A 27665-nucleotide genomic window follows, 5' to 3' on the forward strand; every position below is an offset into this window, starting at 1 on the left:
ATATCAACAAAACACGAACCAAAGGATGTTACAAGATTAATAACAATACCTTGCATTTACTGATGATTATGTAAGCCCTTTCTGGATGAAAATATCATTAAATGCTGCCTTTAAACTGTGATCCACCATCAACAACATCACTGGTTTTAATACATCTTATTTGTTATCGTTAAATTGCCAAGGGATTTGTACTTAAAAAGCAGATCACGAGTAAGATTAGTCATTGACTTTGCAATGCTAAATATGCTGAACTTTATAATCCAGGTCTTGATTGAGGGAGGACAACTTCAGGCAATTCGGTATTAAAATTTGAGATGGGCTTGTGGATTCTCTGCATAAAGAAAACTTAATACAAGATACAAGATACATTTAATACAAGATACAAGATACATTTAATTGTCATTTGGACCCCTTGAGGTCCAAACGAAATGCCGTTTCTGCAGCCATACATTACAAACAAATAGACCCAAGACACAACATAATTTACATAAACATCCATCACATCGCTGTGATGGAAGGCCAAATAAACTTATCTCTCCACTGCACTCTCCCCCCCCCCCCCCCCCCCATGTCAGAGTCAAAGTCAAAGCCCCCGGCTGGCGATGGCGATTGTCCCGCGGCCATTAAAGCCACGCCGGGTGGTGCGAGGTCGCACACCGGGTCTTGGTGTTAGAGCCCCCGGCGTGCGCTCGCAGAGTACCGCGGCCATTCCAAGCCGCGCGGGGCGGTGATGTCAGTCCCCGCTCCAGGAGCTCTTCGACCCCGCAACTCGGGCGGGGGAAGTCGCCGTTGCGAGAGCCCTGAAAAGCGGTCTCCCTCCAGGGACCCGCGGGCTCCCGGTGCCACCGTCCACAGACCTGCCGTTGAAGCCTCCGACTCTCCGGTCGGGCCGCAGCAGCAGCAGCGCTCCTCCACCGCTCCACCCGCTCCGGACTCGGCCAGCTCCGCGACGGCGACGGTGAGTCGTCGGCACCAGAGTCCCCGGTCTCTTCCTGTTGGAGGCCGCTCCTCGTTGCAGCCCCAACGATAATGGAAACCCGACGGGAAAAGGTCGGGTCTCCCGTGCAGGGAGAGATTTAAAAATCCCCCCCCCCCCCCCCCCACCCCCCCCACCCCCCCCCCCCCCCCCACACACCCCCAACAAAAAATAACAAAAACTACATAAAAACATAGACAAAAAATAATAAAACGCGGACAGACTGCAGAGGCCGCTGCTGACGAGAGTCGCGCCGCCTACCGGATGGATTCACATGAGATTTTTTTTAATCTTAAACCCAATTCCCATACACATGGAGGTCACTGGACATATGAAATGTTGGCAATCGATGTAGAGTGGCGGATGATGATAGATACAGAACTTTTAACTACACAGTTCCATTTCAAAAACTGTGTAGGCCTCAAAATTACTAACTGTTGAGAGTGTCCCTGTCCCACTTTCCCGAGTTACTCACGAATTCTCCCAAGTTTTCCCCTTGATTCAAACTCGGAGAATGTCCGTAGCGAGTCCGTAGATATTTCGTAGCGGCTCGTAATACCAGCCGTAAGTACTCGGGGAATCAGGTAAGTTGGGACGTTTTTTCAGCGTGTTGAAAAATGTCCACGAGTAAAAGAAATTGCATCGAGTACCTATGGCTGGCATCTCCTAGTTTGAATCAAGGGGAAAACTCGGGAGAATTTGTGAGTAACTCGGGAACGTGGGACAGGAGCTTTACTGTAGCAATTGGTGTCCCTGATCTAAAATAAAGCTGCTGCCAAAAGATCTGAGGTGTTGATCCACCTTAAGTGCCTGTATCCTCTCATGTGGAGCAGCTTCCCAGCTCACTCACCCTCCAACATTCATGAACTAATGTATGCATGAAAGCAGCGTAAATAATACTCTTCTTTCTGATAAGATATACTTTTCTTTTCATGCTGTCTAGGTATCAAGCATTCTCAATTTTACATGAAGCAGATATATTTTATGTCTATTCTCAAGTTCTTCGAAGAGAGGTGCCAACATGTCCAAATTAATGCGCCCTGGGCTAATAAAAATGAGAGGATGCTCTTCAAGCATCTCATTTAAATTACCAAAATACTTAGAGTGATGAGACCAGAACCGAGGAACTGACAGCTTACCTGGGAAGATGTGTAAACCGTTATTTGTTTCCATGTTTATCACTAAAGCTGCGGCTGTAATGGTGAAGATTTGTCGAGGAGTAAAGTTTAATCCATCCGTAACCTGAAAATTAAATCCACCTGACATGGCTCCTGAAAATAGAGAGTGGACAAATTAAGTATACCTGGAACCAACCGGATTTTTGTTACCCGCACAACTTAACTTTAAGTCAAAGGAACTCCAAAATCCAACATATAGAAACAAAGAACTGTAGATGCTGGTTTATACCAAAAATAGACACAAAGTGCTGGAGCATCGAGAGAGGAAAAGGATCGATCAAAAGGGTCGCGAACCAACCCCATCCTTTTCCCTCCAAGATGTGGCCTGACCCGTCGAGTTACTTCAGTACTTTATGTCTGTCTTCCAAAATCCAACAGCCCAGTTCCCCACAGCAAAAGAAATGGAGGCAGAACATGTTTACCCAGCAAGGACATGCTCTAATATTTTAGGATAACTTCATGTAGATAAAGGGAATGTTTAAGAAAGAACTGCAGATGCTGGAAAAATTGAAGGTAGACAAAAATGCTGGAGAAACTCAGCGGGTGAGGCAGCATCTATGGAGAGAAGGAATAGGCGACATTTCGGGTAGAGACCCTTCTTCAGACTGATGCCGGGGGGTGGGGGGGGGGGTGGGGGGGGGGGGGGGGGGGGGGGCAGGTCTGCCTTCTCCATTTATGGTGTTCCTTCGAAGATTTCATGCAGATTACACGGAACTCCAGGGCACCATGAAAATACATCAGCCAATCGGTGTCATTTCTTTAAAACAAAGCCCAGAAATATTCTCATTGCATTTAGGAACTGACATTAGGATGTATTTTTAGTTACGTCAGAACAACGAAAGGCAAAACTGATGGTAGTTCTGGGGGGATAATAATAGCCTCCTTGACCACATCATCCAGCGAGCCAAGGCAGAGGCAGCACAAGCAAGAATCCTATGACCCTCATGTCTAGATTACTGTTTAAAGGTGAGACAGTAATGGGACCAGTGCCAGCAGATCTCATCCTGAATGCCAATCTGCCAAGTATAACATTCGCCTAAGCACTTCAAGACTGGAGTCTTTTACAGAACATTTTAAAGATTGATGCCAAACATAGAAACATAGAAAATAGGTGCAGGAGGAGGCCATTCGGCCCTTTGAGCCAGCACCGCCATTCATTGGATACTTGGATACACTAAATGAAACTTGGATACTTGGATACACTTGGATACACTATGAAAGGTAAATCATGTCTGACGAATCTTATAGAATTTTTCGAGGATGTAACTAGAGTGGATAAGGGAGAACCAGTGGATGTGTTATATCTGGACTTTCAGAAGGCTTTCGACAAGGTCCCACATAAGAGATTAGTATACAAACTTAAAGCACACGGTATTGGGGGTTCAGTATTGATGTGGATAGAGAACTGGCTGGCAGACAGGAAGCAAAGAGTAGGAGTAAACGGGTCCTTTTCACAATGGCAGGCAGTGACTAGTGGGGTACCGCAAGGCTCAGTGCTGAGACCCCAGCTATTTACAATATATATTAATGATCTGGATGAGGGAATTGAATGCAACATCTCCAAGTTTGCGGATGACACGAAGCTGGGGGGCAGTGTTAGCTGTGAGGAGGATGCTAGGAGGCTGCAAGGTGACTTGGATAGGCTGGGTGAGTGGGCAAATGCATGGCAGATGCAGTATAATGTGGATAAATGTGAGGTTATCACTTTGGTGGCAAAAACAGGAAAGTAGACTATTATCTGAATGGTGGCCGATTAGGAAAAGGGGAGATGCAACGAGCCCAGGGTGTCATGGTACACCAGTCATTGAAAGTAGGAATGCAGGTGCAGCAGGAAGTGAAGAAAGCAAATGGTATGTTAGCATTCATAGCAAAAGGATTTGAATATAAGAGCAGGGAGGTTCTACTGCAGTTGTACAGGGTCTTGGTGAGATCACACCTGGAGTATTGCGTACAGTTTTGGTCTCCTAATCTGAGGAAAGACATTCTTGCCATAGAGGGAGTACAAAGAAGGTTCACCAGACTAATTCCTGGGATGGCAGGATTTTCATATGAAGAAAGACTGGATAGACTCGGCTTGTACACGCTAGAATTTAGAAAATTAAGGGGGGATCTTATAGAAACTTACAAAATTCTTAAGGGGTTGGACAGGCTAGATGCAGGAAGATTATTCACGATGTTGGGGAAGTCCAGCACTAGGGGTCACTGTTTAAGGATAAGAGGGAAGTCTTTTAGGACTGAGATGAGAAAATCATTTTTTACACAGAGAGTGGTGAATCTGTGGAATTCTCTGCCATAGAAGGTAGTTGAGGCCAGTTCATTGGCTATATTTAAGAGGGAGTTAGATGTGGCCCGTGGCTAAAGGGATCAAGGGGTATGGAGAGAAGGCAGGGAAGGGATACTTAGTTGGATGATCAGCCATGATCATATCGAATGGCAGTGCAGGCTCGAAGGGTCGAATGGCCTACTCCTGCACCTATCTTCTATGTTTCTAAGCAACTTTTCCTATTCTACTAATTACATTAACTGTTATTTGAACAGTGTTAGAGTCGTGTAGCACAGGAACACGTCATAGCCTTGTATGTCGGTGAATTAAGAAACTTGTTCAATGTTGTGAGAATCTCTGTCTCCACCACCCAAACCCATCTTATTTCAATCTCATCTCATGCCCTATTCCAGTCAACTCTGCTGCATTCTCTCCTGTGCCATCACGTCCTTCCTATAGTGTGGCATCCATTGTTGCACATGGTATTCCAGCTATGGCCCAACTGATACATAATAAGTTGTCCAACTTCTCTTATATCCAATGCACTGGCTAACAGGTGCAAATATTCAGTATATCTTCTCCACTACCTTTCTGCCTTTGTTGCCGCCTTCAGTGATCCTTAAAATTATACAGCAAGTTCCTGTATACATCCGTTAGTATGCACAACACATCCAAGTTGGCAATATCCAGATTACAGCCCTGCCAACTACAAATTCAGATGGTTCAGAAGGTGTTCCTCAATACTCTTAGAGTCATAGCATTCTCTGTGTATATTCTAGCCTCCAACAGGAGAAGACCGGGGACTCTGGTGCCGACGACTCACCTCACCGTCGCGGAGCTGGCCGAGTCCAGAGAGCGGGTGGAGCGGTGGTGGAGCGCTGCTGCTGCTGCAGCCCGACCTCCGGAGATTCAGAGGCTGCAACTGCGGGTCTGGCGGACGGCGGCACCGGGAGCCCGCGGGTCCCTGGAGGGAGCCCGCTTTTCAGGGCTCTCGCAACGGCCACTTCCCCCGCCCGAGTTGCGGGGTCGAAGAGCTCCAGGAGCTGGGCCTGACATCACCGCCCCGCGCGGCTTGGAATGGCCACGGGACTCTGCGAGCGCACGCCGGGGGCTCTAACACCAAGACCCGGTGTGCGACCTTGCATCACCCGGCGTGGCTTTAATGGCCGCGGGACAATCGCCATCGCCAGCCGGGGGCTTTGACGTTGACTCTGACATCGGGGGGGGGGGGGGGGGGGGGGGGGGGGGGAGTGCAGTGGAGAGATAAGTTTGTTTGGCCTTTCCATCACAGCGATGTGATGGATGTTTATGTAAATTATGTTGTGTCTTGGGTCTATTTGTTTGTAATGTATGGCTGCAGAAACGGCATTTCGTTTGGACCTCAAGGGGTCCAAATGACAAATAAATTGAATCTTGAATCTTAATCTTCTATCCTTTTTTGTCTTAAAATACACCACCTCACATTATTAGGGTTAAAATCCATTTGTCATTATTTGACCTTCCTACCAAGTGATCAATTTTGCCCTATAGCCCAAGGCTTTTTTCTCCATCTCATCAATAACACTGCTAATGATTGCATCCTCTGTAAACTTAGTGAGCATATGCCCAACAATCACATAAATTGTTAATATCCCATTGCCGATCCCTGTGGTTATCAGTGGTCACAGGCTTCCAATCACAAAAACAACCTCCACCAACTCCCTCTGCTTCTTATTATCAAACCAGTTTTGGATCCAATTTGCAAACTTGCCTTGGATCACATGAGCTTCTTACCAATGTCTCCCACATGGGGCGTTGTCACAGGAAATCCATGTAGACTACATCAATTCCACTGCTCTCATCAATACACTTTATTGCTTTGAAAACTCCAATCAAATTTTTCTAATAGGAGCAAAAAAAAAAAAAAAAAACTGCTGGAGAATTTAGTGTGTCAAGCAGCATCTGTGGAGGCAAAGGGATAGGTGATGCCTCAGATCTAGACCATGCCTCAGAACTGAGAAAGTAGTGGTGAGATTGCCAGTATGAAGAGGCAGGGTGAGGCAGGGCAAAGGATGAATTAGGTGATGGAGATGACGAGCAGATGGGGGAAGGAGAGTGGTGCAATTGCCAGTGACAGGTGGGGTGATAGGTAGAGCAAAAGAGGTCAGATGGAATCAAATGGGGGGGGGAGGGAAGAGTGGAGGAAGAGATGGAATCTAGAAGGTGATAAGTGGGTACACAAGAGGCAATGGATGCTGATGGCAGAGTAAGAAATGAGGGTGAGAAGTGGAACCAGGCAGGGTATAGGAAGGAACTGCAGATGCTGGTTTAAACCAAATATAGATACAAAAAGCTGGAGTAACTCAGAGGGACAGGCAGCACCTCTGGAAAGAAGGAATGGGTGACATTTCAGGACAAGACCCTACAAACTTGTACATCTTTGTAGTGTGGGCAGAAACCAGAACACCTTGGGAAAACCCTCACAGTCAAGGGGAGAACGTACAAACTCCGTACAGACAGCATCATACTCAGGATCGAACCAGGGTCTCTGGTGCTGTAAGGCAGCAACTCTACTGCTGCACCACCCTTTCTGCCTCCTTAATGTACAATCCTCACAATTTCCTGATTTTTCTCTTAACTATTTGCACATTTTTCCGTATTTAAGTCTTTGAATAGGATAAATGATTCATCAATTTGAGTAAAAATTTTGTCTTTCTTCATAACAAATTACTGGTCACTCGGTAAGTAATCTCATCTCTAAAAGCAGGATGGCTGGCGAGTTTGTGGGCCTTGTTCAGTGGGGCTGCTAATTGGTTAATCAGCTGTTACAATGTTTGAAAACAACTAGGTAATGCCACAAATATACACAGCTTATCTCCATGACTGAGGACACTCATAACAATCAGAACCTCCAGAAAAAAACGTTATACATGGTGTAGGTCCCTTAAATAAAGTAAAGGCTCTAATTAATGCTCAACAGCCAATTTGGCATTAAGTGTTTCATTTGTGAAGTGAACCTCTCCTCAAACCCAGCCCACATCAGCAATAGATTTGATTAATTGGATACTAGTCAATGGCAACAAAACTCTCCTCACTGTCTGTGTTAAATTTTACTTGTTTCTGAAACAATGAAGGCCCAGGAACCAGTATGGAACAATTAGTCTCTTCCTAATCCAGAACTTGATACTATGCTGTTAACGTTAACTTTTTCCATGGTTTCTCTTCGAACTACATCAGTCGATCAATGCAAAACTGCTGCCATCTGGTGGTACAAACAAGTAGATACAGTTACACAAAAATGCTGGAGAAACTCAGCGGGTGAGTGTCTCCAGCATTTGTGTGTACCTTCGATTTTCCAGCATCTGCAGTTCCTTCTTAAACAAGTAGATACAGTTGTCTTGTGTTATCCAGCATCTGCAGTTCCTCGTTTCAACTTCTAAATATAGTAATTTATTAAGATCAGCATGTTTTCATCAAGCGTGTGGGAGTTGCTAGAGGATGGAAATTTCTCTTATGCTAAAATTCTGTTGCCCTCTTCTGAGATGTTATTAAAAATGAGCCAACATCAAATCATCACTACATTAATTCATGGAATTATTTTTACATTATAATTAAGGTGATCCCCTATTTATGAGTAAGCCTATATGCCAAATTTGGAAGGTGAATATCTGTGTGGTCCAAACCATGTAACAGGTTGCATATGTAACCTAAGTGTAGCATTTCAATTGCCATTTTGTCAAAAAATTTCAAAACCATTAAAACACGGAGGAATTTCACGTGGAAATTTTGTCTAACACAGATTTGGGTTGCCCGATCTTTCACTCCTCTAGAAAGCTATTTATTTCTGGAATGGAATGTAATTGAAAACATTTCCATCTCCAGTTTTTCCAGAAATTCAGTCGGACATTTCCAGACAACAGTGTTGCAGCAGTTAGTTCTGCTGCCCCATAGCTCCACGAACCTCGATTTTATCATGACCTTGGGCACTGGCGGTGTGGTGTTTGCATGTTCTCCCCTTGGCTATGTAGGTTAGTACAAAATAATTTGGTTTCCTTCCCCATCACAAATACATGTCACTACGCTAATTGGTTAGTTAACTTGCCTTTTAAAATGTTGGTAAGCAATAAAAATAACCAATGGGGAGTTGATAGACATGTGAAAGCAAATCAGTTGCTAGGCAACAGGAAGAATGCAGAGTCACAGTGACATAGCTGCTACCTCTTGGTGCCAGAGATACAGGATTGATCCTGACCATGGGTATTGTCTGTTTGGACTTTGCACATTCTCCCAATCACCACGTGACATTTCTCCAGCTGCTCCAGTTTCTTCCCACATCCCAAAGAGATGTACGTTTAGAGGTTAATTGGCCTGTTGATTGTCACTAATGTGTCGGGAGTTGATGAATGTGGAATATCACAGAACTACTATGAACGGGCGATCAATGATTCGTGTGGACTCGGTCGGGCAAAGGGCGTATTTTCACACTGTATCTCTAAACTAAACTAATGACACTGGATTGCCCTGGTGGCTTCCAGCATGAACCCAATGGGATGAATGCCTCTTTCCAGGCCATAATAGGCAAGTCATGCGTAAGACAATATTGTGATCTCTGAGAATACAATCATAACATTGTGCAGAGGTGGCTTTCTGGACCAAGTCCAACCCAGTGCCTGAACATGATCTTGAACTTCTCAACACTCCTTAGGCTGCCCTCCAATATACCAACCACACACACTGCATTGATGACCTACCATCTCTGCCAATCCCCACAATCTTGCCGACATTTACGGTTAGATTTGTGTTTTTACTAAAAAGATTCCTGGATAAGAATGTATTAGCTACAAGGAGAGGTTGGACACATTTGGGTGGTTTTCTGTGGTACATCAGAAGTTGTGGAGTGACCCAATAGAAGTATATACAATTATGAGGCATAGATAACTAGAGCATAAATTTAAGGAGGGACAAGGTTTAAAGGAGATATGGGGGGGGGGGGGGGGGGGGGGTTGTTTTTACCTGGTTGAGTGCCTGGAATGCACTACCAGTTGGGAGGGAGGAAACAGATACAAACGTGGCATTTAAGAGTTTTAGATAAGCACACACAGATGCAGGGAATGGAAGAATATGGATTATGTGCAGGCAGGTAAAGCTTGGTCTTGGCGTCAGTACAGATATTGTGGGCCAAAAGACCTGTTCCTGTGCTATACTGTTTATGTCCAATGTTGCATTATTAACACGAGTACCGAGGTACAGTGACACACTTTCTTTTGCATAATATCCATTCAGACACTACATAAATACAATCAAATCCAAGTGAGCATTGGGGAAGGTAAGAGTACAAAATATAGTTCTCAGCATTGTACTGCACCTGTTCCACAGACAAGGTCCAATGTCTGCAATTAAGTAGATGAGACTTATCCTAACTTCCAGCAGGATCATACAGAATTCTGATAACAGCAGCTCTTATGGCGTCTGGTGGGGCACACTTTCAAGCTTCTGCTCAATGGGAGCAGGGAGAAGGAGGAATGACTGAGGTGGGACGTCTTTGATTATGCTAGCTGCTTTTCAGAGGCATTTCGAAGTGCAGATGAAGTCAATGGTGTGTGTCTGGTCTGTGTGATGGCTGGGGCACATCCACAACGTTGCAATTTCTTGCGTTCTTGGGCAGAGCTGTTCCCAAACCAAGCTGTGATGCAACTTGACAATATGCGTTCTGTGCTGCATCTGTGGACATTTGTAAGTCTTTGGAGACATCCCAAGTTTCCTCAGTCTCCTAAGGAAGTAGAGGCTTTGGTGTGCCTGCTTGGCTGTCATCTCACTATGATTGGTCCTTCACAGATTGTTGGTAATATTAACAACAAGGAACTTGAAGCTTTCAACCATTTCCACTTCGGCACCATTCATGCTGATCGGGGCATGTACTTCATCATTCTCCCTTAACTTCATAATTGCTCCTTCATCTCGCTGACATTGAGGGAGAAGTTGGTGTCCTTACACTGTGCTACTAAGTTCTCCATCTCCTTCCTGCACTCCATCTCATCATTATACGTGATCTGGCCCATCACTGTGTCATCGTTGATGGAGTGAGAGTTAAATGTGGCTGCACAGTCGTGAGTGGATAAGTAGTATAATGGTGGACTGAGAACACATCCTTGTGGGGCACCTACATAGCGAATTATTGTGGAGGAAGTGTTGTCAACTCTCCTCATGATTGTGCTAATGGGTCAGGAGGTTGGAAACCCAATGGTAGAAGTGGGGTGCCGATTCCTAGTTCCAGGAATTTGGAGACCGGATTAATCTTCAGAGAACCCAGATCAAGTCCATGCTATCTCTACCCAGGCCCTGATATTTGAACTGTGCCACACACACAGGCATTTTTCAAAGCCCCAGATGAATGTTAGCATCGACCGACTGATGACCAATACTTAAAGAGAAAACCTTGGGAATATCTATGGATCCCAAATTTAACTGCTTTAGATGCCAAATCAGGGAAATACTAAATTCTGCACTCATTTCTGAGCCCTTCAACAAGCATTATTTGAGTAGTTTTTATTATGAGCATCCGCCAGCACAAGGTTCTGATCTCTGGTTGCGGGCTCCAAGCTATAAGGCTAGCCAACCCTCTTTAAGCTCACAGCCTCATGTGGCCTTCTGCCACCTGGTCCCTCTATGTACCAATGTGTTGCATCTTCCAATGACTGAAGTTAACTGCAGGATGCCCACAATCTAATTGTTATTGGCTCACCATGTAATGTCTTCTTAACTCACTTTTAACTGCCTAGATAAACGTCAAGGTAATCTACACCCTATAGTCCACACCCTAATGACGATTTGATCCTCGTTCAAATTAGTGGGGAGTTCCCACTAATTGTGCCCATTCATACAAGCTCATAAAAAGCTTATTGTTAGGTTCAATGATACCAGTGGCCAGATTGTAAAACATCGAATAGTTTTTCATTAAATATGAAGCTGCCTTGACTAAACTAATGAAGTTAGTAAATATTCTTAACTAGCTAGCTAACTTAACTAATTAGCTTTGTTTTAACAAAGTCGTTTTCAAATGTTTAATATATGGTTATATAAATTTCCAAAATGTTATTCCTCCTGAACCTATTTTCATTTATATTATTAAGAGTGGACCATGAATACCATTGCAACCAAAAAGTTTGTTCAATAGTGCAGTCTCATTAACCAGATCCATGCAGGTATTATGCATTGGATTTAATTGGAAAACTGACAAAAAAAAACTCTGAAAGCTACTGCAAATTCCCCCCCCCCCCCCCCCCCCCCCCCCCCCCCCCCCCCCCCACCCCCCCCCCCCCCCCCCCCCCCCCACCCCCCCCCCCCCCCCCCCCCCCATCACCAATTATGCAGAAGTTCTTAACTTCAACATTCTTCCTTAACTACTGTACTAAAAGTTCATAAACTAATCCCAAGAACATTACATATAAACTGGAGACACAAGAAACTGCAAATGTTGGAATCCTGAGCTAAACACAAAAGTGCTGGAAGAACTCAGTGTCTCAAGCAACATCTGTGGAGGAAACGGACAGACAGCATTTGGGCCAGGACCTTTCTTCAGGCCAAGTTCCACCAGTACTTTATATTTTGAACATTAAATGTAAAATTATTCAAAATGTAAACTAATTCTGAACTATCAGACCTTCTGCTAATGCAAAATGTTACACTAATGTAATTTTGTTCCTTTTGTGGATGTTATCTCACATTATACAGTCACACAGTAATTTCTTAGACAGTCATAGCATACTGGACCAATTAAAACCCTTCCTCACTGATGTTTCTAGAACTCCAGTTTAAAGAATATTGCTACCTTTGATCATGAAATTATTTATGTGTCCCACTATTTACATTTTTACATTAAACTTAGTATTTCACTCATCAGTTTATTTCATTCTAATTTTAGTTCATTTACTGGCATTTGGCTGAAAGGTTTAATTTCATCAATATATTCTGCAAAATTACATAATGCAATAACCTAATGTGTAACATTATGCAACTACTGTGATGATCCCAGGAACAGTCTATTGTTACCTATTACACTAGTCCAGGGGTCGGCAAGCTAAGGCCCCCGGGCCAAATGCGGCCCGTAACCCAAAATCATCTGGCCCGGATTCTATTTTCGGTAATCATCCGGCCCGCAGTCTTCCTTCATCCCCGGTACCTCCCAGGCCCGAGGCGCCCAGGTGCGGTGATGCAAGGACGCAAGAAGGCCTGCGCTGGCTGCCGCAATTGCCGAGCTCTGGCTGTACCGCATACTGCGCAAAGCCGCCGGCACGGGCTCGCACCTTCTGTGTCTGGGCTTCACTGTCGGGATCGGGGATGTCAATAGGCTGGGGACGAGTGAGTGTATTTGAGCCACTGCCTTCAGGACAGAGCCAAGGCAATGGTCCGTATGTACGCCATGTTCGTGAGCGCCCATAATTAGGGGCCAGTGCTCCGGGTAGCATTCTCGAAGGGGCGGGTTCTATGTGATATGTGATTTGATGCCTGCCATGTGGGGCGGGCTGGGGGCGGGATCCATGTGTACACGTGATAGATGTGGCCCACCATCCACTCACAGACATGCGTCCCGGCCCCTATGCAGAACAAGGTTGCTGACCCCTGCACGAGTTCATCTTTGAATCCAACAAATTACTAATAGAATATGCTTTAAATTATCAAATGCCTTCTGAACAAAATCATAAGAAAATAGGATCACTCGATCTATCCTGAATCCCCGGTCATTCAATATGATGCCTGATCTGCCCCAGGCCTTATCTGCTCTTCTATGCCCTCAATCTTCCAAAAATTGTTTCCAAATACCCTCAATGATCTAGAATTTACAACTCTGAGATAGAGAATTCCAGTAATTCAACGTCCTAACTGCAAACGAGATCCTGCACACTCCAGTTTTAAATGACTGCATTTGTTATCTTGTAATATGTTCCCTCATTCGACATTCTTCCATGAATGCAAACATCCTGACATCTCCAGCAAGTTTCACCAACCCCTCTAAATCATGCCTTGACATCATATTTATGAGTCACTATATTTAAATCAATGATGTAGCTCTTTTGGCCTCAGCAATATTCGGATGAAACTTGATTGTATTCTTTCCACATGCAAGGCTAACTTGATCTCCAAGTTGCAGTCGTACAAATTATTTAACCAAAATTGCCTTGACGTCCACCGTTCCCCTGTGGGTCAGCATTCAATATTATATTTAGAAAACTGCCAAAATAGTACCCAATATACATCCAGTAAAATATTGTGTTCTGGCTGTAAACACATTGCATTGCAATCACACAAACAAACGTGTAAGTTAAATAACTGCAAAACATACCATTATGAACAAAGACAAGTTGACCATTATTTATATGAAGCTGGGTAAAGTTGACAATATGCTTATTTGGTGACATCTTTAGAGCAAGGTGGCCATTGCTAGGAGGAGTGACAGAGTAAACTAATTCTTTGGGGATCGAGTCTTTATCTTCTATATTCAGAACATTTTTTGTTATCTCTGTGATTGAGCCAACCCATACCTAAAGAAAAAACAAAGCAATGGTAAAATAATCAATTTGTATCCATTTTCAATTACTTGCTGCCCCAGAGAAATAATCTGAAAATTCTTTCATATTTATACTGAGAAATGCAGATGTTAATAAATACCAGTCATGTCCATAAGTAAAATAACTTTATGCTTTCTATCCCATACATTAAATTATATTTGTTTATATCTTGCTGCTCATATTTGTAATATACATTGGTCAGTTGCCATTGACAATTTTTGTTGAGCAACTTTGTTCACTGTGAACTGTAATCTCCCATGGCAGGATTGCAAAATTGCAACACAAAAGCCACGTTCTGTCCGATTCCACTCAGACTGTTTAATATACCGAAATATCTTTCCCAATGAATATAAAAGGAGATTTGAACAAAAGCAGTACTGGGCCCTTAAATTGTCATTGTGGTCACAAAATGATTTCTATTCACATTGCTGGGAATTCTTGCTCCCAAGATGGTCAGGAAATAAATGGCATTTTATCTAAAATTTTCAAGCATGCAACCCAGAAAAACATTATATTATCAATCCTTCATAAATCCAACTGAAATACACACTGCTTTATTATTTTGTTACATTTCTTCTGGACTTTCCTCAGTTTGTTTACAAAATCATGTATGTCTGTAAAATATTATTAATGTACAAACTAAAGTCATTGATCTAAACAAAATCTAAGGTTATAATAATTAGTAGCAGAGCATTTACAAAAACTAAAGAACAAAATGCAACATAAAGTTTTGGCTTGATGTACAGAAAGTTATCAATTCTAACTCAGTTCAATGCATCATTTTACAACTCAAGTTACATAAAGTAATGAATGAGAGCTGCATTTTTAGAAAGGTAGTCTGAAGTTTATGATGATAGACAAAAATGCTAGGGAAACTCAGCGGGTGAGGCGGCATCTATCGAGCGAAGGACTTAAATTGTCTTCGGAGGGAGGACGAGAACTTCAAAGTAGACATATCTTGAGGAGATTTCACAGTGGAGTAGACAAAATGTTTAAGAAGGAACTGCAGATGCTGGAAAATCGAAGGTAAACAAAAATGCTGGAGAAACTCAGCAGGTGAGCCAGCATCTATGGAGTGAAGTTTATGATATTGGTCCAGAATGTAAAGTGTAAATGACTTACCAGCACTCACAATTAATGAATAAGTGTTTACCTACTTTCTATTCCTTTTCAAAAAAACTTAGTCTCGCTTCTGCATTTTAAAATCGAAGACCTAATCATGGCCCACAAGGTAAGGGTCGTTTGCAGATCATCAACATCTGGCTCTGGACATGGGGGTGAGAGGGGTGTTAGGTGTGGCCATGATCTGGGAAATCAATAGAACCAAGCCTTAGGACACGAGGGTGGTTCGGGGATTGGAAGGGTCGGCACCAGGGGTAGGGGATGCTCAAAGGATAAGAGTGGTGGGATTGCGATTGGTATGATGCCTTATGAACCGAAGGAGCACCTGAGCACTCTTTGATTGTCAGTGCTGGCAGCGTGCTGACAATGGCCTTTCCGACAACATCATGAAAGATCTCTTAACTTATTTTGTGTACATGTTCACCACCTCTGATTAACAAATTTGAAATATAGCTAACTTACTTTAAATTCTTTTTTAGTAACAATGATGGGGGGTTCATCATTCACAGGTATAATGTTAATGAAAACTGTCCAAAGCAAACTCTGTTTTCTTAACTGGATATCGTTCACCATTATGGAGAAGTTATCCCAAAGACTCTCGCTGTCATCATGAACGTAGTAAATAAACTCTTCCTCAACCTAAAAGACAGTATAGAAATCAGTATTACCATCAGTTTGCTTTAAAAAAAAAATTTTAAATGTGAATTAAACAATCAGTAGAAATTATACCTTTATTATATAATTCACTGGATTTTAAACCAAAATCTTATTCTGAACTTGGCTCACAAACAATACATCTTATGAGGAGGATAACACTAAATTATTATTATGGAAAACTTTTCATTGACAATTATTAGCAAAAAAATGTCTAATGAATTATCACATTACCTGATGTCTAGTAAATGACAAGAGAGTCTGTCCAGGAAAATGGGAGTTTTCTATGTGCCCGTGGTTTGGTACTTTTATTAATAAATATTCAAAATTAAGCTCTGCAAAATGTGGACTTGCAATTTTTATAAAGTCTTCAGTCAATGCCTTAGATGCACCTTCCTCTATTGTAAAGTTATGTATTTTGACAGGAATCAGGGTTGGAATAATATCGATCATGATAGGAATTTCAGACAGTTCTACTATTCCATTAGAGATGTCCACGGTAAAAATATCCTTTGTCTGATTTTTTCTCACTTGCACGTATTGGATACTGCCATCATTTACGTCTTGTTGACTAAAGTACTGGATGGGATTATGTTCTGTACCGACGTAGAATCCTTCGGTTTCTGTAAAGCTTCGTATGTAGCCATGAGCAGGTGCAACATTCACTTTGTAAATTATTTCAGATGGCAGATTATCCTCATGAATCACCTGAAAAAGTAGTGGATGTGAAATTACTTGATCAACAACTAATTTACATGCAGCTAATAAGGATAAACTATCATACCTGAAATTTTCCAACATGTTCAACTACAACTCCAACATAAACACTGAAGGAGCACATATAGCAATTCTCTCCACATTACAATACTCCAAAAATTACTCTAACCACAGTGTAATAGCATTCACAACAAACTGACTTGATATTATTTTAATTAAACTAGCAACTGATCAAATTGACACCAAAATTCAAACAGCTGTTAAGAATGCAAGTGCTATTTTGCACTACAATTGTAGAAGGTGCAGACTCCTTTTACAAAATCAGATATCTGACGGGTATTAAATTTATATACCATGGCAAAAAAAAAAAAATTTGTAATTAAGATTCTAACCCAACCATTGTGAATTACACATTTCTTTTTAATATATATATTTTGGTTTGTTAGTTTTTATAATGTTAGTAAAATGTTTATATATTCAATGATTTTCAAAAATATTTGTTTGATGCAAAAAGGTAAATATGTTATAATATACCAATATATAAAATTATTACTATTGCTACCCATCTGCCAATAACCCCATCTCACCTGTATCTCCCTATCTTGCTCCACCCCTTCCCCTCATCTCTCTTTATGCTCTTATCCGCCTTCTATTCCATCAGTCTAAAGAATGGTCCAGATCTGAAATGTTGTCTATTTCATTCCACAGATGCTGTATGACCTGCTGAGTTCATCCAGAGGTTTGTTTTCTTTTGTTCAAGATTCCTGGATCTTCAGTCTCATATCATATATATCTCACACACATACATTAAGAATGAAGAGGGTAGACAGAAAATGCTGGAGTAACTCAACATGGCAGGCAGCATCTCTGGAGAGAAGGAATGGGTGACGTTTCGGGTTGAGACCCTTCTTGAGACTGATGTCAGGGGAGTGGGCGGGACAGAGATAGAATGTAGTCAGAGATTGTAAGACTGGTGGGAGAACTGGGAAGGGGAGGGGGTGGAGAGGGAAATCTCCAACTTCAAATAGCCCTTGCTTTCCTTCTCTCCCCATCCACTCCAGCATTTTGTGTCTACCTTCGATTTAAACAAGCATCTGCAGTTCTTTCCTCACATTAAGAATGAAGAGGTCGGATCACTAAGTTTCTGCCTAGTTTATGCTATACAACATACATCATCATTTAATAATAACATGGAAATAACGTCAGATAAATACTGAAAGATTGCAACATACAATATGATGTGCAGACCAGGGCATTTTATAGGCTTGGTAAGGAACCAGGATTTCTACAACATGAACACTGCATGTCAATCTTGAAAGACCCATTTCATTAGAAGTTATAGAATAACATCCTGTTTATTCAACGGTAACATGTGTGGGCAAACAAGACTTTGAGGCACTACAGCAAAGTCAGAGTCCAGCACAGTTGCAGAAAATGGTTCTTTCTCAAGGATTGTTTTGAGAAACAGACAAGGATAATGAATGTTAACTAGGAATATAAAAACACAAATAACTATGCATTCTGCTGCCATCTCACCTGCAGATTTGTTTTGCTGATCTTCACGGGTTTTCCCTCCTCAACCAACAAATTGCTGTTGTGCACAATTTTTGGAGCACGCTGATGGCTTTCCAGGTATATACGAACATTAACACCCCCATCCAGCAGCATATTCTTGACCTTTATTGTGAAATTGAAAATGTCCACAAGGTTGTTACTGTTGTCATGTCGGTACATGACGCTTCCCTTCCTCAGATCATTCTGTGTGAAAGACTCTGTGCGTATATCATTTAAATACAGTGCCCCATGTTTTGGTAACAGAAACACTCTATAAATAATTTCACTTTCGTCTGTGATGTAAAGATTTGTATTAACACTGAAATTGGCTGTTGTTATTGACTCTCCTTGTCCCTTCTGCACCAGAAGACCTGTGTTGTTGGCTATTTGAATGTACGGATCAGAGGCTCTCACTTCCAGTAGAGACGATGTGTAGTGTTTGCCATCAGTAACGAACAAGACAAATCTGCTACTGTCTGCACCATGATGCACAAAAAGAACACGTTTCTTCTCAAGGTCTTCTTGAGAGAACTGGAAGAGTTTTTTGGAGTGGTCATTTACTGAAACTAGGTCACCATTTGAGATACCCCGGCGAGTGTACAACAACTGCGCATCATTAAAGTCCGAATCGGGATCATGGTAGCGAAGATCTTCAGAGGTTAACAGCCGTTGACCACTCCTTACCACATGGAACACTTTGTCTACAACACGAATGGGCTTCTCATCATTTTTTAGTTGAATAGTTACGGTGAACGACCCTAGAGCAGATAAAGAGCCAGTTTCCGAATTGCCTGTGGCCTCAAATATAAACTCATCATGTGTAGACTCAGAATTGTCATGCACATACATGAGACGATGTCCAACAATATCTTCATTAGTAAAGGATGTTATATTATCATTACTATCAGTTGAATCAGAGCGATTGATTCGTTTCAATTTGCCATGTCTGGGACTCTGTACAATAGAGTACAAGAACTTTTTAGTGGTCAAGGTTTCTGCATATAATTCTGCTCTTGTTATTAGTTCTCCTTCTCCCTCTGCTAAATTGAGACCATTATTTGTTAAATTAATAGAATTGACATCAGCTTTAATAAATATACGGAAATTATGTTTTACTGATACTACTTGCTTGAAGGAAAGCTGAAAGCTGAAAAAGTCTTCTTTGTCTTCATGAAGCTTTCCAATTGGTTCATATTCCACCCTCTGAGCAGATACATCTTTCTGACTGAAAGAAGAATTCTGTGTTAATATCTTGCTATCCATCAGAAGTTGTCCTCTCTTGGGTACAGTCACCAACATGTAGCGTAGCTCACTCTCAGGGATGCCAACACCTTCTATGACAGCGTGGAGATTCTCAGAGGTGAGCGCTTGTTTCTTCCCTTTATTAATCTTCAACCACAGATTTTTTAGGAGCTTGAAATTAAACCACTTCACGGTTACGGGAAAAACCAGCTCCTCACTCGTTTTGCTCCCTATAATAACTTTAAATTTGAACATATCAGTAACATTTCTAGTCTGAATTTTATGATAAATGCCAAAGTATCGTATTCGGCTCCGATCGACTGATCGCTGAGAAAAAGAATTAGTTTGCTTCCATTCCCCACCAGAATGCAGGCGTTGAATTTCTCCATACGTTGGAGGTTTAGCAATATTATAACGTATTTCCACTTCCTGATTAACTGCATTAGTTTCAACTGACAAATTGTAATTGGTGATTAAGGCTGCATCACTCTGTCTCACTACCATACCTGTATTATTGACTACTTTATAATCCACAGGTACAGCCATTACACGCAAAACGACAGTGTTGCTCACTCTATCCCCATCACTGACACGCAACACAATCCTTGAGGTACGAACACCCCGGTGAATGTAGTATACGTTTCCTTCTTCCAGATCAGTGTTGGAGAATGTGCTGATAGGAGTACCTGGATTAATGGCATTTTCTAAAAATCCTGCATTTGCATTAAGATTACCTAGAATGGTGAAATGAAGTTCTGTTGAATTAGTGTCAACATCAATGGCCTTAATCACATTGCTGGCAAGACATTTCTTGGAATTCTCTAGCAAACTGAATATGTTACCTTCTGGAAGGACAAGCTCTGGAGCATCATTGGTTGGAGTTATAGTAATGTTAAAAATATACAGCTTGTCTCCTTTCAGGTGTTTTGGGGACATGTTATTTGTAATGACAGAAAACAAGAACTGATCATGGGAATGCTCAGATCCATCATGAACATAAAGTACTTTTTCATGCCAGAGGTCCGACAATGTGAATGAATTCTGCTCATGCTCTGAATCAGTGTCCAATTTCAGATTTCCATGCTTTGGATGCTTTGCTATCTTAAATACTATTTGTGACTGTTGTAGACCTAACTTACTGAACTCCAGGTTCAATTGTATGTGTTTAGTCTCTAGCGCTGCCTGTCCTCCCTCTGCAACTACTAGATTGTTGAGAGTCAGGAATTTCTTCGTCTTCGGCTTTTCTGTGGATTTAAGTGCCTTCTGCAGAGTGGAAGTTGTTGAAATAACTTGAATTTGCGCAGGGGTCGTTTTCGCGGTTGAAGAAAGTTCTTTCACCGCTGTGCATCCAGCTGAAATATCTTTTGTCGCAAGCACGTTTTTCAAGCTTTTGTTCTCTGAGTTTGCTTTGATATCCTTTAGGCAACCCCTGAAGGATCCTCCTCTTGCTTTTCTTCCTGCAAGGGACTGAAGACCAATCTTCAAGACCTCAACACGGTTGCTTTCATCAATGCCGCCAATAAACAGTGGACCCCACAGCTTAAGATTTTTGCCACGAGGACTCAGAGTAGCTTTTATGGTTTCCTTATCCACAGTGAGATAAATACGCTTAGATGTCACTTGCAGCTTAATGTAATGCCAAATGTTGTCATTAACTTGACTTGGAGAAGTGAGGTGTGTCGTCTTTCCAGATTTCCCAACAACCACTCGAATCAATCCCTCTGCAATCTCCATCGTAATAAAATCACCTTGTTGGCCAGCATTATATAGCAACAGTCCCAATGGCTCAGCAGTGCTTACAGCACATTCAAACACTGCTTCCTCTTGTGCATTCCATGTAGTAAATTCAAGATACGATTTGTAACTAAATAGACTGATAGGATCGCTGTCTTCAGCAAAAAAATCATCACTGCAGCCCGCTGAAACCTCATGAACAAATTTAAAGCCGGAATATGTTCTCAAAGAGGACAAGATGTCGTACTGGTTGAAAACCACCTCATCAATGCAACCGCGGAATGAATCTGCAGCTCCTTCCAGGTAAGGTTTATCAAACTCACCAGTACCTCCTACATAAATGCCATGTTGAATGTTAAGTTCATGGCGCTCTGGAATCTTCACACTAGTGTTGTGCTTGTCGATTATCAGAGTCACATCATCACCTTCATGGTGTACTTCCAACATGTGCAATGCCAAATCATTTAGCTCCACCCCTCTTTCAGAGCGGAGAACCTTTTCACCAGAACCAAGCTCCAATTTTACCTAAGAAGAGCAAAACACACAATTAAAGCAGGAGTGATGAACATCAATTTAAAACACTGCTCCAATTTTCCCCATAATCAGCATACCTGTACATGCCCAGACCATAGCTCCACCAACCAGTAATTGGTTTCCCCTGCCGCAAGGAAAAGTAATCCACTTGATTTTGCGGTTTGAAATTGTAAACTTAATGACGACTTGCTGGAGGCCTCTGCTATTTTCAGATGCACATAGCTCTCTCCAAAAAAAGATGCTGAAAAAAATTAAAGGAAAACATCTTGTGAATCATTAAATGCAACAAAAGTCTTTACTTGAGGTTACACTTCAAACACCTGCAGTGCAACCAATCATAATAAAAGTCAGCAAATTGAAAATATAGAAATGCCGCCATTTACAGTGCAGTTTTAGGCAGGACCCGTCCCAACTTTGGCAGCAGAAGACGAACACGACCTACTGTTTCAATGCTCAGCATCATACATTCAGGCCATTAATGGCCTTTGCCACCACAGCTGAAAAGCTAACCAGTGAAAGAAGTCCTGTGGATTTAATACAGTCAAACATCACTATTATAGTCTCAAAATGTTGATAGCTTCTGATCAGACAACTGGCTGCTCACCAGCACCTCCTTAAAGGTAATAAATGCTGACCTTGCAAGCTCTACTGAAATTGACAAAGTATATGGAATTGATTTAAACTGACAATGTAAAAGAAAACTGGAGTAATTACACTAGCAAAATCTATTTTTCACATGTTAATGGTGGCTAACATTATAGTAAGTTAGTTCATAAAGTCATCATTAAACTTACCACGTGATATATTAGAAAAATGCATGGCCCGAATGACCACCCAAAGTGCTGCCGAGTCATTTTGCCCGGCTTGGCACTGCAGATACTGGTTTATACCGAAGACAGCTGGTAGACTTGCTGCCTCACACTCCAGAGATCTGTGTTCGATCCTGTCCTCGAGCACTATGTTGAATTTGCAAATTCTCCCTGCAAGCGTGGGGTTTCCTCCCACATCCCAATTGGCTTTGTAGGTTAACTTGTCTCTGTAAAATTGCCCCTAATGTGTAGGAAGTGGGCGAGGAAAGTGGGTACACTTGTGTGAATGGGTGGTAGACAAAAAAGCTGGAGAAAATCAGCGGGTGAGGCAGCATCTATGGAGCAAAGGAATAGGCGACGTTTCGGGTCGAGACACTTCTTCAGACTGATGTCAGGGGGGACGGAATAAAGAAAGGGAGAGGCGGAGACAGTAGGCTGTGGGAGAGCTGGGAATGGGAGCAGAAGGAGGGAGAAAACAAGGACTACCTGCAATTGGAGATGCCAATGTTCCTACCGCTTTTGTGTAATCTATCCAAGCAAAATATGAGGTGCCGTTCCTCCAATTTGCGGTGGGCCTCACTATGGCCTTGGAGGAGGCCCAGGATAGAAAAGTTGGATTCAGAATGGGAGGGGGAGTTGAATGGCCGAGCCACCGGGAGATCAGGATGGTTATTGCGAACTGAGTGTAGGTGTTGTGCGAAGCGATCGCCAAGCCTGCGCTTGGTCTCACCGAGGTTGATCATACGGTGAATAAGCCAACCACACTTTTGTTTGGAAGTGGAAAGAAATAATAGAAATTGGATTCATTGCAATGTGTAAAAAGAGTTGAGATACTGTATTATAATTTTGCTGCATGTCATTGTGATATATATCATGTCCTGATTGGTGAATATATTTAGTTTGTGACTTTATTTGAAGCAGAAATAATATGAGAATGCTTCATTGAGCATAATTCCGATTGGTAACTACACACTTCGTCCGAGCACGCATCGTGCAAGCCATCTTAAATGACCACCTAAACTGTAATTTGGCAACTTAAAAAGCTGCCCAGGTTGCCCGGCTGGCAACAGGGAAAAAAAAGTTATGTGAGAGCCCTGAAATGTAGACAATAGGTGCAGGAGCAGGCCATTCGGTCCTTCGAGCCAGCACCACCATTCACTGTGATCATGGCTGATCATCCACAATCAGTACCCTGTTCCTGCCTTCTCTTCATATCCCTCAACTCTGCTATCTTTAAGAGCTCTATCTAACTCTCTCTTGAAAGCATCCAGATAGGCTGTGGGCCGAGCATCAAAAATGTATCTAGAACTCAGTTTTCGTGACCCAAGTCACCAAACTACATGAAATTTTCCACAGATTTAGATGAAATATAATTGAGAAGGATGTCATAACTCGTCATTGCCGAAAGTTGCACATTAATTAATTAAACTAATTAGAAAATGAGAAAGTAAGCGCCATCTAGTGGCCAATGCCCATATTACACGATGGGCAGCTTATTTCCGTGTTGCAATCCATTTAAACTATATATCATTATACCTATACATATTCCAGATAGTAATATAGGTATAATAATATAATATATCATTATACATATATATATTCCAGATAGTAATATTCCAGATAGTAATATAGGTATAATAATATAATATATTATTATAACTATATCTATTCCAGATAGTAATGTAGGTATAATAATATAATATATTATATTATTATACATATATATATTCCAGATTGTAATATTCCAGATACTAATATAGGTATAATAATATAATATATATTATTATAACTATATCTATTCCAGATAGTAATATAGGTATAATAATATAATATATCATTATACATATATATATTCCAGATTGTAATATTCCAGATACTAATATAGGTATAATAATATAATATATTATTATACCTATATATATATATATATATTCCAGATAGATATATTCCTCCGTTTTCCTGGAAACGGCCGCTATGGACAGCACTATGTACACCCCCCCCACCACCGCCCGCGGAGAAGATCCGCGGCTCCGCGTTCGCGAATCGGCCGCTTTTTCATTGAGACCGCGGCTTCACTATGTCAAATACATAGGCCCCGCGATCGGAGCACCTTTTCCCGGTAAGTTATCGCAGGCAGCAACGAGATTAGATGATTAAGACTTATTATTCTACAACAAGCTGGCATTAGTGAAAATGTTTAATTTACCTTGTTATTGATACATATAGTTTAGGCCCTCAACTTCATGAATGAATGAATAAGTGAATGATTGAATGATTGAATGAGTGAGTGAATGATTGATTGAATGAAGGATGAATGAAGGAATGATTGAAGGTATGAATGAAGGATTGAATGAGTGAGTGAATGAATGATGATTGAATGAATGAGTGAATGTACAGCCTCCAAATCTCATTTTTTGACATTATAAAGGGTGCAATTAAATTAAAGTCCATACAGATTAATTTTCATAAATTCAGACTTTAGATCTTACCTTTCAGTTTGAGTTGATTCACAAAGTTTCACAACTTTGTGCTCAGCAGGAACTTTTCTTTCAAGACTTTCTTCCACTTCTATCCACATAGCTGCACATTTTTCAAACTTCTAAGTGCTTTTCTCACTAAATTCAATTACCCTGCTGCAAGTTTCCACGACAAAGAACCTTCATCAGAATCTCCAGTAAAACAGGCATCAGTGAAGCCCTCTCAGCTATGATGTGTGCTAGCCTGAAACAAAGCGCGTGATTGGCCAACTGGCAGACAACTCAATGTTAAAGGTGCTTTGATTGGACTAAAAATACACAAAATGTTTCCGGTTTTTCTCTAATTTAATAAAAAATGTGCAAGTCTTGTTCATGACGAGTTTCAGGGGTGATTTATATAATTTTTTTTCACAATATGTGAAAATTTCATGTCGTTCTGTGACTTGGGTCACGAAACACTGGAATAAAGCTTCTCGGCCCACAGCCTAAGAGAAGCTTCTCTTGAAAGCCCCCAATTCCATGTGTTCTCATTTTGCCCACTAATCAAATATGTGGAACCTTATCAAAGGCTTTCAAATAGTCCTTGTACACTACATCCACTGGTTCTTCTTTGTCCATTTTCTGAGTTACATCCTCAAACAATTCCAGAAGATTAGCCAAGCATGATTTCCCCTTCGTAAATCCATGCTGACTCAGACAGATCCTGCTACTGCTATCCAAATGTGCCGCTATTTCATCTTTTATAATTGACTCCAGCATCTTCCCCACCACCGATGTCAGGTTAACTGGTCTATAATTTCCCGTTTTCTCTCTCACTCCTTTTTTAAATAGTGGGATAACATTAGCAACCCTCCAATCTACAGAAACTGATCCTTAATCTATAGAACATTGGAAAATGATCACCAATGCGAACATGATTTCTAGAGCCACCTCCTTAAGTACCCTGGGATGCAGACCATCAGGCCCTGTGGATTTATCAGCCTTCAGTCCCATCAGCCTACCCAACACCATTTCCTGCCTAATGTGAATTTCCTTCAGTTCCTCCGTCACCCTATGTCTGGTCACTAGTACATTTGGGAGATTGGATCTGTCTTCACTAAGGAAGACACAAACAAAGTACTTGTTCAACTCGTCTGCCATTTCCTTGTTTCCCCATAATAAATGCAGCTGTTTCTGTCTTCAAGGGACCTACATTTGTCTTAACCAATTTTTTCCTCCTCACATACCTATCCTCCTTTATATTCTTGACTAGCTTTCCTTCGTACCTTATCTTTTATTGCCTTTTTTGGTTATCTTCTGTTGCTCTTTAAAAGTTTCCCAGTCCTCTGGCTTCCTGCTCATCTTTACAATGTTATACTTTGCTTTTATTTTTATACTGTCCTTGACTTCCCTTGTCACCCACGGTCGCCTCTTACTCCCCTTGGAATCTTTCTTCCTCTTTAGAAAGAACTGATACTGCACCTTCTGTATTATTCCCAGATATGTGCCCTAATTTGTGGATGGACATCCTTGTTATTGAGGGAGTGCAGCGTAGGTTCACGAGGTTCATCCACAGGATGGTGGGACTGTCATACGAGGAAAGATTGGAAAGACTGGGGTTGTATTCACTGGAATTTAGAAGGATGAGAGGGAATCTTATAGAAACGTATAGAATTATAAGAGGACTGGACAAGCTAGATCCAGGAAAAAATTTCGCAATGTTGGGGGAGTCCAGAACCAGGGGCCACAGTCTAAGAAGAAAGGGGAGGCCATTTAAAACTGAGATGAGAAAAAAAAATTTTCACCCAGAGTTGTGAATTTGTGGAATTCTCTGACACACAGTGCAGTAGAGGCCAATTCACTGGATGGATTTAAAAGAGAGTTAGATAGAGCTCTAGAGGCTAGCGGAATCAAGGGATATGGGGAGAAGGCAGGCATGGGTTACTGATTGTGGCTGATCAGTCATGATTACAATGAATGACGGTGCAGACTCAAAGGGCCAAATGGCCTCCTCCTACACCTATTTTCTGTGTTTCAAAATCCTGCCATTGTCGTTCCACTGTCATCCCTGCTAGGATCTCTTTCCAGTCAACTTTGACCAGCTCCTCCCTCATGCCTCCATAGTCCTCTTTGCTCAACTGTAATACTGACACTTCTGATTTTCCATTCTCCCTCTTAAATTATACATTAAAACATCATATTATAGTCACTCCTCCTTTACCTTGAGTTCCCTTATCAAATCTGGTAGATTGCACAACACAAAATCCAGGATTGCCTTCTCCCTGGTACAAGCAGCTCTAAGAATCCATCTCGGAAGCACTCCAGAAACTCCCTTTCTTGGGGTGCAGTACCAACCTGATTTTCCTAGTCTACCTGCATGTTGAAATCTCCCATAACCACCGTAGCATTATCTTTACAACATGCCAATTTTAACTCCCAATCCAACTTGCACCCTATATCCAGGCCACTGTTTGTAGAAATAGAAGGGGCTATGACAGAATTGTGGATGTGGATAGAGAACTGGCTGGCAAACAGGAAGCAAAGAGTAGGAGTAAATGGGTCCTTTTCACAATGGCAGGCAGTGACAAGTGGGGTACAGAAATGGCTCAGTGCTGGGACCCCAGCTATTTACAATATATATTAATGATCTGGATGAGGGAATTGAAGGCAATATCTCCAAGTTTGCGGATGACTCTAAGCTGGGGAGCAGTGCTAGCTGTGAGGAGGATGCTAGGAGACTGCAAGGTGACTTGGATAGGCTGGGTGAGTGGGCAAATGTTTGGCAGATGCAGTATAATGTGGATAAATGTGAGGTTATCCATTTTGGTGGCAAAAACAGGAAGGCAGACTATTATCTAAATGGTGGCCGACTAGGAAAAGG

At 41.8% G+C, this 27665-nt stretch overlaps 1 protein-coding gene across 1 annotated transcript in view; it reads right to left on the reverse strand.

Moving 5' to 3' along the window:
• cspg4ba (chondroitin sulfate proteoglycan 4ba) overlaps window positions 1-27665 on the reverse strand; it is a 91966-nt gene that overhangs the window by 42008 nt on the left and 22293 nt on the right. The window contains exons 2-7 of the mRNA XM_055634126.1: window positions 21597-21760; window positions 17992-21510; window positions 15973-16446; window positions 15547-15723; window positions 13737-13935; window positions 2116-2247 (exon numbers count right to left, since the gene is read on the reverse strand). Of these exons, the coding sequence (XP_055490101.1) occupies window positions 2116-2247; window positions 13737-13935; window positions 15547-15723; window positions 15973-16446; window positions 17992-21510; window positions 21597-21760 (4665 nt within the window). The remainder of the gene's footprint in view (window positions 1-2115; window positions 2248-13736; window positions 13936-15546; window positions 15724-15972; window positions 16447-17991; window positions 21511-21596; window positions 21761-27665) is intronic.

Source organism: Leucoraja erinacea, chromosome 1, assembly GCF_028641065.1.
Source record: "Leucoraja erinacea ecotype New England chromosome 1, Leri_hhj_1, whole genome shotgun sequence".
Classification (NCBI taxonomy): Eukaryota; Metazoa; Chordata; class Chondrichthyes; order Rajiformes; family Rajidae; genus Leucoraja; species Leucoraja erinaceus.